A 15,295-nucleotide genomic window follows, 5' to 3' on the forward strand; every position below is an offset into this window, starting at 1 on the left:
AGGAAGGCCTAATCCACCTCTATCTTTAGGCAAGGTAATAAATCTTCATGCTCTACGTGGTCTCTTATAGCCCCATATAAACCGCGAAAATATGCTTTTCGTAGATGTAAACAATTGAGGAATAAACTCTAAACATATTGTCCTGAAGAAATATAATTTTTTTGGATAAAAATAAAGCATTTAGATCACGTTCCATCTGCCCCAATGGGTAGATGAAAATTATGAAATCGTATATGATCTTTTTTCGTGTGTTGTATTAATGGTTCAAGATTGTTATTAACTAAGCTATCCAATTTTGCTGTTTTGCTAACACCCAGATACGTAGCTTTTCCCACTACTCGGTCATCTCTCATCTTGATTTATGATTGAGAATTATCTGCGTTTTATCTTGATTCAGCTTATATCCTGATACCCCTCCAAAGATTTTAGCCTCCTCTTCTGTCTCATCTATCGCATTGACAGGGTCACTGGTGACTACGGCAATGACATCCGCATAAGCCAATGTTTTTGTTGACCAGTTTGGTGACCATATTGGTGGTATTAACATGTTATTCTCAAGTCTACAGATGAAAGGGTCAATAAACACCGCAAATAAACGAGGAGAGCTTGGGCACCCCTGTCGGAAAATTACATTTTTTTACTGTCGAAATTTGAAACTTTTGAGTGGTGAGAATCCCTTGCCCAGCGACTGCTGACTGCAGTTTCAGTATGAGGAATCAGTGACGCTGCTAGTTGGAGTTTCCTAGCAACGAGGACTCTGGTGGAGATTCCAAAGCTCATTCCACAGAGGCCATGACAGCAAGAGGAGGTCGAAGCAAGACGCGCTCGAGTTAGCTGCCGGCACCAGCACGACTGGTAACTGATCCGAAAACAGACACGGACTCAAAGAAATGTGAACCGCGTACCGGTAAGGGAAACAAATCATACAAGGATAAGACTGAGCTCAATAAAAGTATTGTTCAGAGGGGCATGACAGCGGAGAGCAGGGTAAAAAGCTGGTTGTTATAACAAGTCTGTTTTCACCTGTGGGCATAAGCGGAAATGAGAAAGAGAGGGGGATGGAGACGAGGCATGAGGAAAGCTGGCTGACTCAAGCAATACCTCTACTGGTGAGGAAACAGCCAACACCGTGAACCCTCAAAGTTTCTCACAGGATAGAATGCCAAAACTACAGGAGGAGCGAGTCTTGTTGGGGTCAAACTGTGACAACACTGTGCTGGGAACTCCGGAGATACTTGTCCGCGCCCTCCAAGAAGGGGATAAGGTTGAGGAAAATATAAGCAATAACTACAAAAGCGATAAGTAAACCTGAGGTGATAAACTAGATAACTCAACTTGCTCTCACAGAAGGGTGTACACAGATGGCGGCATACCTCTCCCCCGACTCTATGGAAAAATTCTTCTCTTTGAATGAGGAGTCTGGCGTGTCGGACATAGAGGTATCAATCAGTAGTAATGACGTGTATTGCGGGGATTCCTCCTTGAGTAACTATAGCCAGCAAGGGGGAGAAGGTTACCTAGGAGAACAAATTGGATATTGAAAGGAAAAAGGAACAACCGCAAGAGAAATCTGGGAGAGGAAGAGGGAGAACTTGGATGGGACTACTCAGCCACACAGCTGTTACCCCATAATGGCTCACATGAGATGGGGAGGGTGTCCAGAGAACATTCGGGGGGTATGGCCGGACAGAGAAATTACGAACAGTCTGCAGAGCCTTCCCTTTAACTGATCTTACGATCCCTAAAATCATTCCAAGATGAGGTCAAAATGGAAAATCGACAAGCACGACTGCCCTCAAGAAAACTACAAGGCTCAATGCGCAAAATTGGGAAAACCTGTAAAGAGATAGCGGAGAGACCAAGCATGGTGGAAAATCGTACTGAAGTGCTAGAAATTACGATGGATGCAGTGAAAATGCAGGATACCTCCCAAGAGAGTACATTGTAGGATGTGATGTGGAAGTTAGAAGAGGCAGAAAATCGCCAACGTCGCAATAACCTGAGGCTGCTAGGGGTACCGGAGAACATTGAAGGCAGTGACATCAGGAAATTCACAATAAATATGTTGAAAAACTCTTTGCCAGAACAAGCACACTGGGATTGGGATAAAGAAATCCAATGTGTACATAGATTCCCTTTAACAATATCCAAACGCCCCTCGAACGCTCAGCCATATCCACGTGACATATTAATCTATTTTGGAACTTTTCGGCTCCAGCAGGCCGTTTATGATCTGGCCAGACCCAACAAGAAAAAGAATTGGGAGAATTTCTAATTTTTTGCAAAACCAGACTTTGCACACGCCACAGTGGAGAGAACTTATAGGCTCAGGCAACTTATCTCACCATTTAAAAAAACAGCAGCTGCTGTTTTTTTACAGAATCCAGCTAAGTTAAGTCCTCTTTTAAGGTCGAAACTATCATTTCACTTCTGAAATACAAGCTCAGAAAGTGTTAGAGGAGATTACAGCGGGGAAAGCTGGGGCTGCTGAGAGCAAATATGTGCTAATATGGAAGGCAATGGGGTAGTGACCAGGAGTTTTTGTCTTGTGACTGGTCTGTCTTTGCCTGTGGTCTGTTTTTTCACGTTATAACATATGTCTTTCCCCCTTGTTTTTTTCTCTTTTTTCCTAGATTAGATGCTTTACCTTTGTTTCATCTTGATTTTGTTTCTCATCTTTCTAAGAGCACGTTCTGTAACATAACTGGTTTTGATCAGGATTATGATGGCTAAAAGCACGCCTGAACATGAGGGGAGGAGAGGGAAGTGGAGAGTGGGTGAGGATAGTTCAGACACTATCATACAGGCTCAGGACTGAGCCTGATTGCCTAAAGGATGGGGGGAGGGAGAGAATTCTCAAACAGGTGGTAGATATACAGGTTGTAACTAAGAGGGACCGACTTGGATATAAGAAAGATAGAAAATGGCTGGAGATATACAGGTGGAAGGTGGCCCGAGAGAAGAATTCTACACAGCCAGGTCTCGATAAGAATCAACATGGCTAGATTGAAAATCCTCACCGTTAATATATGTGGGCTCAATGATTCTAAGAAAAGACAGAGTGTCTGCGGGACTACAAATGACAGGGGCTAATATCTGTATTCAGGAGACACACATCGAGGGATTACAACGGTATCTACTTAATACACTAGGGTATAGACTGATTACTGCAACAACACATGGAGTAAGGACTAGAGGTGTGGCCATTTTGGTGAAAGGGAGTGGGTTGCAGTTTGTTCGATTTTCATCTGAGAAGTATGGGCTGTGGGCAATTACAGAATGTCAGTACAACAATGATAAAATTACATTATGTACAATATATGGAAATGTTAGTGATGATTCGAATGTACTGGATTATATTTCTAATGAGCTTGCTCACTGGCCTCTTCCATTGATAGTTTGTGACGATTACAATCTGAACCTTCCCTGTGACTGGTCATTGGAAGCGGGATTCAAATATCGGAGGAGGAAACCAAAAGTGTTTCAGGCTCTTAAAAACTTATGTTGGACCCATTGCTTCATAGATTGTTGGCAAATATTGCACCCGAATGATCCAGGATTTACCTACTTCTCTAATCCACATTCTATACATGCGAGACTGGATTATATGTTTGTCTCAAGCACTGTGAGCTCTAATTGCTCAATAGAAAAATTACCACGGGTCCTATCCGATCATAACCCTCTAGTTCTAAATATAGAAAGTGGGGCAATAAACCCCAATGTAAAAATGTGGACGTTCAAAAGAGCATTGTTGTTAAACAATAAATATTTCGCCACATGACTATGTGGATACCAGGGCTTTTGGAGGCTAATATAGGTAGTACTGCAATCAATGTGCTTTGGGACGCCCTGAAGGCAGGGATCAGAGGGGAGACGCTACGATTTTCATTAAATCTTAATAAGGAGGATAAACAAAATATGATGGCACTGCAGAGAAATTTGGGTGTAGCAGAGGAAGGATTGATAAGGGCAGTTCAGAAGGGACGGGAAATTGAAAGTGAATTAGGACGTGTGTTGATCGCTAAAAACTCTATCATCAACATCCTGAGAAGGATATTTCAAAAGGGATTATCTACGGAGGTTGCGAACCTTGAAGATTTTTCGGATTGCATGTTACTTATTAACTAATTCCTGGCATTGTCACAATCCCTGTTTAAAGTCTCCTCCTTTGATTTTTACTTCAGATGGTTGAGTTGCGGGTATAACTTGCTTGTCTACCAGGCAGACTAACTCATCTTTTAGATGATACCACAACTGCCAGGTTTTTGAGTATTGACATCACCAAGTAGGAGCTAGCCCACAAGCCTTTTCTTTCTGGATTACAATGAAAGCTAACGGAAAAAACTAAAGTGTTACAAGTTAAGCTTTCATGAAACATGTTCTTTGTTAAGAAAACTATCTTGATCAAGAGTTAACAGGGTAATCAGGTAATACATCAAATTATGTTGCTATCACTGATGTGCTTTGTTTTGTAATCTTTAGATAAACTTTTACATTTTACTCGTGTTTAACCACAGTCGTATTCTTTCTTTAGGATGGACGATATGAAAATGCACACTAGATCAACTTCTCAGCCTTTCAGGTATGTTTGCCGACTTCATAGCCCCATTGTTGCATTGCTTGTGAGTAAAGGAATCTGCACCATTGTGATTGTTCAGTTATGATTCTTCACTGCATTAGCCCAATTCACAAAACACTGAGTAAATCTACAAGTTGGCAGGCAAAGCGTAGGATTTTAATATATAGTAAAAAAAATTTGGATTCACAAAAATATTTGAACAATCTGGCGGTTTAGGGTCAGGGAAAATGCACAATTGAACATTGTTGCCTTTTTAATATAGAAAATATTTTTAATTGTTAGGAAATCTGTTTACCTACCCTACTCTTGTTTAGATCACTACTCTAAAAGCATATTTACTCCAAAGTCTTTAGATCTACGTTGGCACATGCTTTTATCCTCCAAAAATGCGTTGGAAATGTTTGAACCTTTGCTGTGCACATAGCGCTGCTCGTCTGAAGCGTGCTGTTACTGGCTACTTATAACTTTTAACCGCCCCGTTTTGTCGCTTATTTATTTGAGTTGTTCGGTTTTTCCCCTGTTTTTAAATATATCTTAGAATTGTTAAAACTTCATAGTCCCCCCTACCTGTGTTCTTTAGTCACGGACCGCATCCTCACACTGTGGCACTACGCCACTTTCACTGCCATTTGGGCAGCCCGGTCCCAGCGCTTTGTTGACCTGGGGGCCATCTTGGGTGGGTCGAGGTAGTCGCTCTTCAGCTACTGGCTGAAGCCTATCACGTGGACTCACTAGAGCCCTTCATAACTGTATGGATATGACGCGCAGCGTGTACGCGCTTTGTGGGCGCCGCAGTAACGCCGGAGTCACGCCAGAGTCCAGCCCGTCTGCGCCCGTCCGCGCTGAGGACGCGCTGGGCGGCTGGACTCTGGATTTCGATCATACTATATCACCTTTCCATAGCTACTCCCTGCAGGAAATGCTGCGCCTGAAACCTCGCAGATCAGGTTGTATGCATTCTTTTGAACCTGCCGATTTTCTTTCTCCTCTACAATGTGGCTGCCATCTTAACCCTAGGCCTATTAACTCCCCTCAACATCTTCCCTCTGGCCACTCGGATCCCACCACATCTAGGACCAAGGGAGTAGAAGGCATTCTGGTTAATGCCCGCTCCCTTGTTAAAAATAAGATAATGTTCAGGGAGATGGTTTTGGATAGAATGCCTGACCTTGTATTTGTCACCGAAACATGGGCTAAAGAGTCGTCTGGTCCCGACCTAATTGAAGCATTCCCGGAAGGGTACTGCCTGGCTAGACTTGACAGGCAGGGTCGAGTGGGAGGGGGCATAGCGATCTTTTATAAAGATCACTTACAATGCCATATTGTACCTATTCTTGACTTCCCGGAGTGTTTTCAAGCCCTTTATTTTACCATAAAGGAAGTACAGCGCCCTTTCCTTAATGGTATTCTATTATATCGACCACCTGGCCCGCGAACTGGTTTTACCTCCAGTCTTCTACAGGCCCTGGAACCATACTTTGGTCGAGAGAATTTTACCATCCTTGGCGATTTTAACTACCACCTAGAACGACATGATACCTCTGACACTTTAAGTCTTACTGAGGGGCTGGCATCCTGTGGACTCTTGCAGTTAGTCCGCGGGGCCACTCATCGGGCAGGCCATATGCTAGATGGAATATTTTCAACTGACGTCCGCCTAACCACTAAGGATCCGTTGCACTTGTCCTGGTCTGATCACCTTGCAGTCCCATTTCATCTGGAGTATGATAGGGAGGAAGGAGGCAAAAAGGGAAATCACGTTGTGGAAACGGCTAGAAACTTTAGGAATATTAACAGTCACTCTTTTGAGCCCTGGGCTGCTAGCCTTTCCACTACGGGCATGGATAATGTACAGACCGCAGTCGGTCACTTTGAGTATGTTATCACTGAGGCTATGAATGAACTGGCCCCAACACTGACCCGCCGCCGAGCCAGGAAGAGACCATCTGCCCCGTGGTTTTCTGACTCCCTCAGGCTCCTTAGGCAAGAAGTGAGGAGGATGGAGAGGCTTTGGCACTCTAGCTGGGACCTCAAGAATAAAGAGGCTCACAAACTCCTTATCAGGAAATATAAGGCAGAGATCGTGCAGGCTAAACAGGATTACTTTGTAACCCTGACATCCTCGCTTTCCTCACCGAAGGAGCTTTTCAAAATTGTTGACTCCCTTGTCAATCTACAAGCCCCTGACCCCGTCGTACCTTCGCAGGATTTATGCGATAGGATTGCCTCTTTTTTCCACACTAAGATAGAGGACATCCACCTAGCTCTTGAAAAACAAAGAGCCTGTATTAGTGTGCCTACTGCCATGGCCGAGATAAATATGCTAGCCACCGACCCCTTTTCATTGGGCACCCTGGACTCCTTTCCACCTCTTACTCTGAAGGATCTTGAAATCTTGACTAATAAGATCAAATCTGGTTCCCCCATGGATACTTGCCCACTGAAAATCATCAAGCAGTGTAGGGAGACCCTTTTACCACCGCTGCTAGAAATAATGAATCTAGCTATAAGAAATGGTGTCTTCCCTTTGGAGTGGAAGAAGGCAGTGGTAAAACCACTGCTAAAGAAGGCCTCCCTCGACCCGGAGGTCTTAAAAAACTTCCGTCCAATCTCGTTGCTTCCCGCTCCGGCAAAGATGCTTGAGGCACATCTGAACAAGCATCTTGCGGTTTTTGTGGAATGCTCGGGCTGCTTGGACTCTTCCCAGCACGGATTCAGGAGGGAACATAGCACTGAGTCGGCCCTCACCATTGTGCTCGATAACATCCGTAGGACAGTGGATGGGGGCCAGACCACCCTCCTGGTCCTTTTGGATCTGACTGCGGCCTTCGACACCCTCTCCCCCTCAGTACTTACATCTCGTCTGAGGGACGTGGGGGTGGGGGGGGCAGCTTTAGATCTACTGACCTCCTTCCTTGCTGGGAGGGAGCAAAGAGTCAAACTGGGTGAGTTTCTATCTCCATCCCGACCTGTGCTATGTGGGGTCCCTCAAGGGTCGGCTCTTAGTCCGACCCTGTTTAATATCTATGTGACCCCACTGGCCAGACTTATAAGATCTTTCGGGATGGAGGTAGTCTCCTATGCTGACGACACCCAGATCCTCGTCTCTCTCTCCCATTCAGACGTGCAGACCGCCTCCAAGTTTAGATCTTGTATGGAGGCGGTTGGTCACTGGATGATTCAGAACTCTCTTAAACTGAATGGGGAGAAGACTGAGGTGATGGTGTTCGGAGGGAACAACAACATCTGGTCAGCCAGCTGGTGGCCCAACTCGCTTGGAGCTTGCCCTTCCCCCACAACATCTGCCAAGAATCTGGGGGTGATGATAGACCCAGTCCTGGATATGAATGGACAGGTGAGCAGAACCATCTCCACCTGTTGGGGCCTAATTCACACCCTGCGAAGGATTAGGAAATATCTTTCGTTACAATCCAGAAAACAGGTAGCTGTGGCATTAATAGGCTCACGGTTAGACTACTGTAATGCGCTGTACGCGGGGCTAAAAAAGAGCCTCCTGCAGCGCTTACAGGTGGTTCAAAATGCCACAGCAAGATTTGTTTTGGATGCTCCCAGACGTACTTCGGCTACGTTAGCCAGGAAAACACTGCACTGGCTTCCGGTAGAATACCGAGTACGGTTCAAGGTCCTGTGTATGACATATAAAGTCATCACAAAAAACAGTGACTCGGGAGTAAGCTCCATCATTTCCAACTACATCCCTGGAAGGAACTTGCGTTCCTCCGGGAAATTGCTTCTGTCAGCCCCTCGCATAAGAAGAGCCAAATGGGGTGGTAGGGCCTTTTCCACCCTTGCCCCTAAATGGTGGAACGAACTCCCTTTGGATCTCAGGTCCTTGCCCACGTTACAGGCATTTTGTGGTGCACTTAAAACTCGCCTCTTCCTGCAAGCTTATGTGTAATGGATGAATGGTTCTACTTTCTGATTTTATGGTTAGGCGCCTTGATACCTCCGGGTTATTGTTTTGCGCGTTATAAATTATTTTCAATCAATCAATCAATGTTTGTGAGTACCCACCCAATTGCCAGCATTTTAAATCAGTTTAGTTTGTGTTAATCCAAAGTTGTTTTAGCGCTCCATGCATTATTTTGTGAGACCACCTATAACCTGAAGATTTGCATCTCCTTTATCCAACGACCTAGGCACCTCCACTCAGCAGAAATCCTGCTTGCATACACATAACCATATCACGAGGACAGGTGTTTTCTTACATCACTCCTAAAGTGTGGATTGTCCTCCAACTCCACATCCGAGCCTCCTTCTCTCTCTTCTTGAACTCCACAAAAAGGCTGAAGACGTTGCTTTTCAATTAACCAACCTACCATAGGTGGTGCAAGGCATAAGTTCAGAACTAGTATACCCTCACTGGTAATCGTGTTTAACAAATACACATAACATCAGACTTTGGTTACTGGCTAGTTATTTTCAACATTCAAGGGAACCTTAATCAAATTAAATGCTATAGGTAATTAGACGCCATGTCGCAAATTTGTGAAACACAAGATTGTCACTTTTTTTTCTTCTAAACCCAGTCTTCTGCTTGCAGTTAAATTATTTAGCATTGTGCAGTGCTGAGAAGGTGTTGTAATCTGGTGATTGTACATAGTAACACACACTTTTTTTTATTGCTTTATACCTAAAAACAGGAATTTGATGGCAAGTAAACAGTCTGCTCTTTTCTCCTTGATCAATAGTTTTCTCTTAACATACTTTTGCTTTCTTGACTCATTCTCCTCTTTCTCAGTTCAGCCTTTTTTGATTTGGTAACTATAATTTTGCCTTAGATACTGTGCTCATAATTTGGGTTTCTTCTTCATGCTTTTTCAACATCCCTTACCTTACTTGTGAAATATACTTGACCATCCAGGGAAGCGATGAGTAGTCTAGGCTTACTCTATACGGTAAAAGGGGATAGCAAATCAGATACAGTATAACTCAGTAAGTAATACAATAAAGCAAACACCTAGCCTGTGCTATAACTGCAAATAAGATTGGGATTTGATGACGCACAGTGAAGCGAGAATGTGTGAAAACCTTGTTGGGCCCAAATATGAGCACAAATATTTATAGTCTGTACACACAAACTGCTACATTTGTAAATAACAAACTCTAGCCAGTGTTGGAAAGCATGGCAAATGCTTGGAGCGACTTTGTGGACCTGATGGATTTAATATAATGTTTGGAAGTGTTTGAAAAATGTTCTAGTCAATGGCACTAAATTCCCAGGTAAAGCATAACAATGTAGCAGTTTGTAACAGTAGCCCAAACATCTACCACCCTAACAAAGTAAATACTTAAGTGCTTATTTCATTAAAAAAAGGTCAATCGTAACAGTCTTGATATCCATTTCAATAGGAATACCTGGTGTTGACTAGTTTTTTTCCCTCCAATCAACATGCAATTGAAGAGGTCATTTGAGGTCTCTGCTAATCCCCAAGTCTCTCCTGTTAAATTGAATGGGGATAAATGAAACGGTTTCTAAGCACCCACTGTTTTAACTGGCAGTCTGGTCAGCTCCTCTCCACTCTGGACATTTCAGTTCTTCTATTGCTTTGCCAAAGCAGTAAGGATCCTTCAGATTCCAGGGTTATCACCCTTACCTAAAAGGTCACATGCATTAGCAAAGCTTAATTCCCATCAAATGTCCCTCCAAACACTGGTATGAATAGCTTCTTAAAGTCCTGGTGAAATATGACCTACTGTCTCGCTGGGCAGTATTTATCCCACTTGGAGGGCCCATGTGAGATTCCTGGATCAGTCAAATGGCTGGTTTATTTTAAAGTTTTGAATCTTCATCTGATACACAGAAAGTACATTTTGGTCATATTCCTCGACTTGCTAGCATGCAGCAGGAGTCATGGGTGAGGAGATTTGGAATTGGGCAATGTTAGGATCTGTATCCAAGCCAAACTGGTGGAACTAAAGAGCTCAGATTAGTATGAAGCTAGCATTATTGTTCAGCATGTGCATGTGTGTTTAACCATGAGACTTATTCTTGGCTAGGTATACTTAGTGGTGCTAAGTAACATGGTACAGACCAGTTGTATGCAAAAACCAGTGATTGAGTTAGCTCCGTGGTCCTTGACCTTATCGGTAGAGGTTGAATGGATAATAAGGCAAAGTTGAGTAGTTGGTAACTAGCAACCTTGAATTGACATGAATGGTCTGTCCAGTTGGATAAAATCAGCAAAATGTTGTATTTAATATAAGGAGAGGTTCAGAAAACCACTTCTAGGCAATGGAATAATTTGAGCAAACTGAAGGATTAAAAAGAACTTGTATAGACCAATTCTTATCTAGAACCGACACATTCCTGATTATTAAAACACAACTTTGGAGTTCAGAATCAACTGATAACATTAGTGTATGTTAACAACAAACAGCGGTAACAGTTACGCAGGAGTGCACAGCGTGTATAAGTAAGTCACCAATATAAAGTCCAGTTGGTGCTCAAAGTGGGCAAGAGCCAGTTACCACGACTCTCTTGTAAAGCCAACAAGCGGCTTCGTACAATCTCAATAGTTCCACCAAGCACTCAAAGTATTACATCAAAGTCCACAATTTTCAATTTCTACAAATTTTCTTCTTTAATTCCTTCATCCAACGTAAATGCAGTTCTCAAACACAGCCAACACGTGTTTCGTCCTGTCAATCTGTGACATTAGACTTCTTCAGGGCTGTAAAATTACAATATCCGTGGTTTAAAGCTGATTCTATACTTGTTGTATACATCAACAACATTATCGCCAAATACAACAAAATAGAATAATCAAAAGTCACCGAGTTTCCAATAGGAAAGAAAAAGTAATTTGAAAGACAATACCGGTCACCAAGAAGAAACCTAAATCACCCAAGTGTGACAGAAGAGTTTGCCAAGTATGCAGAACCACAGGTTGAATCCCATAATAGAATGAAATAGTCCTTTTTAGGCAGAGTAATAAACATACCCCTTAAACATCAAGTTCTTCTTAATAGCCGTAGTCATAAAAAGTAGTACTCCAAGTGTTTCTAAAATGTAAAAACACCCCGATCACAAGCCACTCCTTCAAGATAAAGTATACTCAATATTCCATGTACTAAATAAAACTCACCAATATAAAGAATCTATGAATCACGTAGCACAAGTTTCAGGGTTAATTGTTCCTAAACCCACATATCATTCCAAAGGGCTCAAAATCACGTAATTGAAGTCGAGTTTGTAATTTACTCTGTAAATATAAAGTATTCCAACCTTAAGTACGAACTGTTCGTTATAGTAACCAAAACGACTCAGCACACCACTCTATTCATAACACAACCACGGTCTTACCTGTCAGGATGAATAAAGTGGTGTGCTGAGTCGCTTTGGTTACTATAACGAACAGTTCGTACTTAAGGTTGGAATACTTTATATTTACAGAGTAAATTACAAACTCGAATTCAATTACGTGATTTTGATCCCTTTGGAATGATATGTGGGTTTAGGAACAATTAACCGTGAAACTTGTGCTACGTGATTCATAGATTCTTTATATTGGTGAGTTTTATTTAGTACATGGGATATTGAGTATACTTTATCTTGAAGGAGTGGCTTGTGATCGGGGTGTTTTTACATTTTAGAAACACTTGGAGTACTACTTTTTATGACTACGGCTATTAAGAAGAACTTGATGTTTAAGGGGTATGTTTATTACTCCGCCTAAAAAGGACTATTTCATTCTATTATGGGATTCAACCTGTGGTTCTGCATACTTGGCAAACTCTTCTGTCACACTTGGGCGATTTAGGTTTCTTCTTGGTGACAGGTATTGTCTTTCGAATTACTTTTTCTTTCCTATTGGAAACTCGGTGACTTTTGATTATTCTATTTTATTGTATTTGGTGATAATGATGTTGATGTATACAACAAGTATAGAATCCGCTTTAAACCATGGATATTGTAATTTTACAGCCCTGAAGATGTCTAATGTCACAGATTGACAGGACGAAACACGTGTTGGCTGTGTTTGAGAATTGCATTTACGTTGGATGAAGGAATTAAAGAAGAAAATTTGAAGAAATTGAAAATTGTGGACTTTGATGTAATACTTTGAGTGCTTGGTGGAACTATTTAGAGTGTATGTTGTAAGCAATATTATTTTCCTTCCGATTTGTAAAGTAATGAAATGTTTTTGTTAGGAACCTGCCAGGTTTTTATTTCTTGCAGTGTGCCTTTTCCAGTACTCTAATGTAATTGCATGCTGCATTTTGATAGATGATCAGGGCCAGTTTTTACCATAATATATTATGACTTCAAGCAATCACTTTAAGGGCAAGGAGGAATAACTGAATGAAGGACGCATTTTATTCCTGGATGGGCCATCCACTTTTGAGCTTGCCAATTTGCCGCCGTCTTTGCGCATGTTGACACCGGAAGAGATTGGTGCCCAAGGCAAGCTGAACAAATTATTACAAATATATTAAAACAAAAAGGGGCAGTTAAGGCATAATACTCGAGACAATAACATTGAAGTAATTGAAGCATTGCACTTGCAGTTTCTTTCTTAACCGGAGTTTGAAAAAGTGATATTGTGTGCAGAACAAAGAGCCTAGTACATGGTCTCCCATTTTTCTTCCTCACTGGTGCAACAGAAGGCGGACCCTCCTAGAAAAAGAAATACAGTTGAGGAGGAAGGAAGAGTACATAGGTTAATCCCTGGAAGAAGTACAATTTCCGCTTAATTAAGAGTATTTTGGAGAAGAAGTGTTTTTAATGTATTGAAATCAGATAAAGTACTTTTCCAAGAAAAGAGGCGGACATAACAGTAAGGGGAAATGTTATGGCCGTGGTTTTTTCCAAGGAAACTGCTAACAGGAAGAACCTATAAAAATTAAAAGAGCAGACTGTTTAGACCTCCAGCAACCAAAGAAACAAGGGTGGAATATTCCTCACATGAAAAACTTTGGTACACCGAACATGATGCCTCTCGCTGAGCAGACAAGAGTTTAGACTTCTCGAACAAAGCTCAGTCCAGCTGACCTGACATTAAATATTAGCGCCAGAAACACAAAGCAGTGGGAGGAATGCTAGGTGGCATAGTGGGCAAATCCTGATGTGTTGGAATGCACCCAAGGGATTGCTAGTGGTTCAACTGTTTTGCCAACACTTCTTGTGTGGTTGATGCAACACCCTAAAGTGGCAAATGGTATGCCCAGACATGAGACCTGTGCCACTGGAAAAAAGCTGCATCCAACTGAAGCAACCCAGCTAGGCTGAAACCAGTCCTGGGTTACTTGTGCACTTGTTCTTCTTGCGGCAGCACCATGGTTGATTTGCATATCGCTGGGTCTAATCTGAGATGGCATAGTAGGCAAAAATGAACCGGTGTTTTAGAATGCTACCCTTAACTATTGCTAGTGGTTAGACAATTTTCACGCATTTCCCCTCACATTTTTGGTGTTTGATATAAGTCATAGTAAGCAACCTAAGGGGCATAGGGTCTACAAAAAAGTGCGGAGAGCATGTAGAAACGGATATAGAAAAGTTGAATTCAAAGGAGATTGATATCGCCTGTCATAGCAAAATTTCACCTAACATAACCAAAGGCAAAATCATAGGTTAAAGGCAATGCTTGACTCTTCAGCAAACCTCAAGTAGAAAGTCTGACGAAGAACATGAGCAAAGTGCAGAAAGTGATGAGCCATGCCCATAACCAGGAAAAATCTCTTATAGAAATAGTCATGCTAGATAATTCGATATCTTAACATCTATATCTTTTCACCATGACCATTAGTTAGAACAGATAAACCCAAATGGCAAGTCAGTACCAAAATAATCACCAACAATACCATGAAACATCTATGAAAAAGCTTGTTGATATAAGAGGAAGTTACATAGATTAACTACACAAAAAGAACAAGTGAAAAGGTTTGAGCATTAAATGAAAAGATAGATGTCCTGTTCAAAAAGGTCGGGAATTGCTGAGACAATAACCCAGATAAAAGAACAGGTTAGGAAACTGGAATTTAAATTGTAGAAAGTAACAATAGAGCAAATTCTATGCATGAAGAGCCTTGAATTTGAATGCAAGTGTGAGGAAAAAAAAACTGCTCAAGATGGATTAATATAAGGATAATTTAAGGATAGTGGGGATTCCTGCAGGCATCGGAGGTGCTGCATAAGTGAAGTCTCTAATAAACTAGATGCCCCCCACTTGCTGAGGGATGAGATACTAATGGAAGAAAAACAATTGTACCCAGAATTATTGATTGCTAGTTCACACTGGATCTGTTTGCCACCTCATAATTTGACACTGTGCCCAGAACTGTTAAAATGTTCTCCTTGATGAGAAAGTCTTGGAAAAAAAAGCATACGAGAAAAGGCAAATCAGGTCCTCAGTTGGCTCCATATTTCTAGACTACCCCTTTGCTACCTGATTGTCTACTATTTTTGAACTCTTCAGCCTTCCAATTTGTGAACTGTCTTCAAAATTGAGGCATTTCATTATTTTTAACTTTTAAATATAATTGCACCGCTGAAGTACTTTTTGATATCCTGCTGCATTAGGAATTGTATTACTTTATTTCATTTACTTTGGCTAAAATACAAACAGTATTTAGTGAAAACGAATTGCATTATGCAGCGTTTTGTATTTTAATCTAATCTGTAAAGTAAAGCTAGGATTTTAAAGATACATAAATAGTTTCTGTTTGTTATTGCACAGTTTTTTTAATTCAATA

General features: G+C 41.7%; 1 protein-coding gene across 4 annotated transcripts in view; it reads left to right on the forward strand.

The window, feature by feature from the left end:
• The window catches only part of CDC14A (cell division cycle 14A), a 436,445-nt gene that overhangs the window by 406,566 nt on the left and 14,584 nt on the right, over positions 1-15,295 (forward strand). For all 4 annotated transcript variants that reach the window (XM_078644521.1, XM_078644501.1, XM_078644511.1 and 1 more), the window contains one exon: positions 4,535-4,582. In XM_078644521.1, coding sequence (XP_078500647.1) covers positions 4,535-4,582 — 48 coding nt within the window. The remainder of the gene's footprint in view (positions 1-4,534; positions 4,583-15,295) is intronic.

The sequence above is a fragment of the Lissotriton helveticus genome, chromosome 1_1, assembly GCF_964261635.1.
Source record: "Lissotriton helveticus chromosome 1_1, aLisHel1.1, whole genome shotgun sequence".
Lineage (NCBI taxonomy): Eukaryota > Metazoa > Chordata > Amphibia > Caudata > Salamandridae > Lissotriton > Lissotriton helveticus.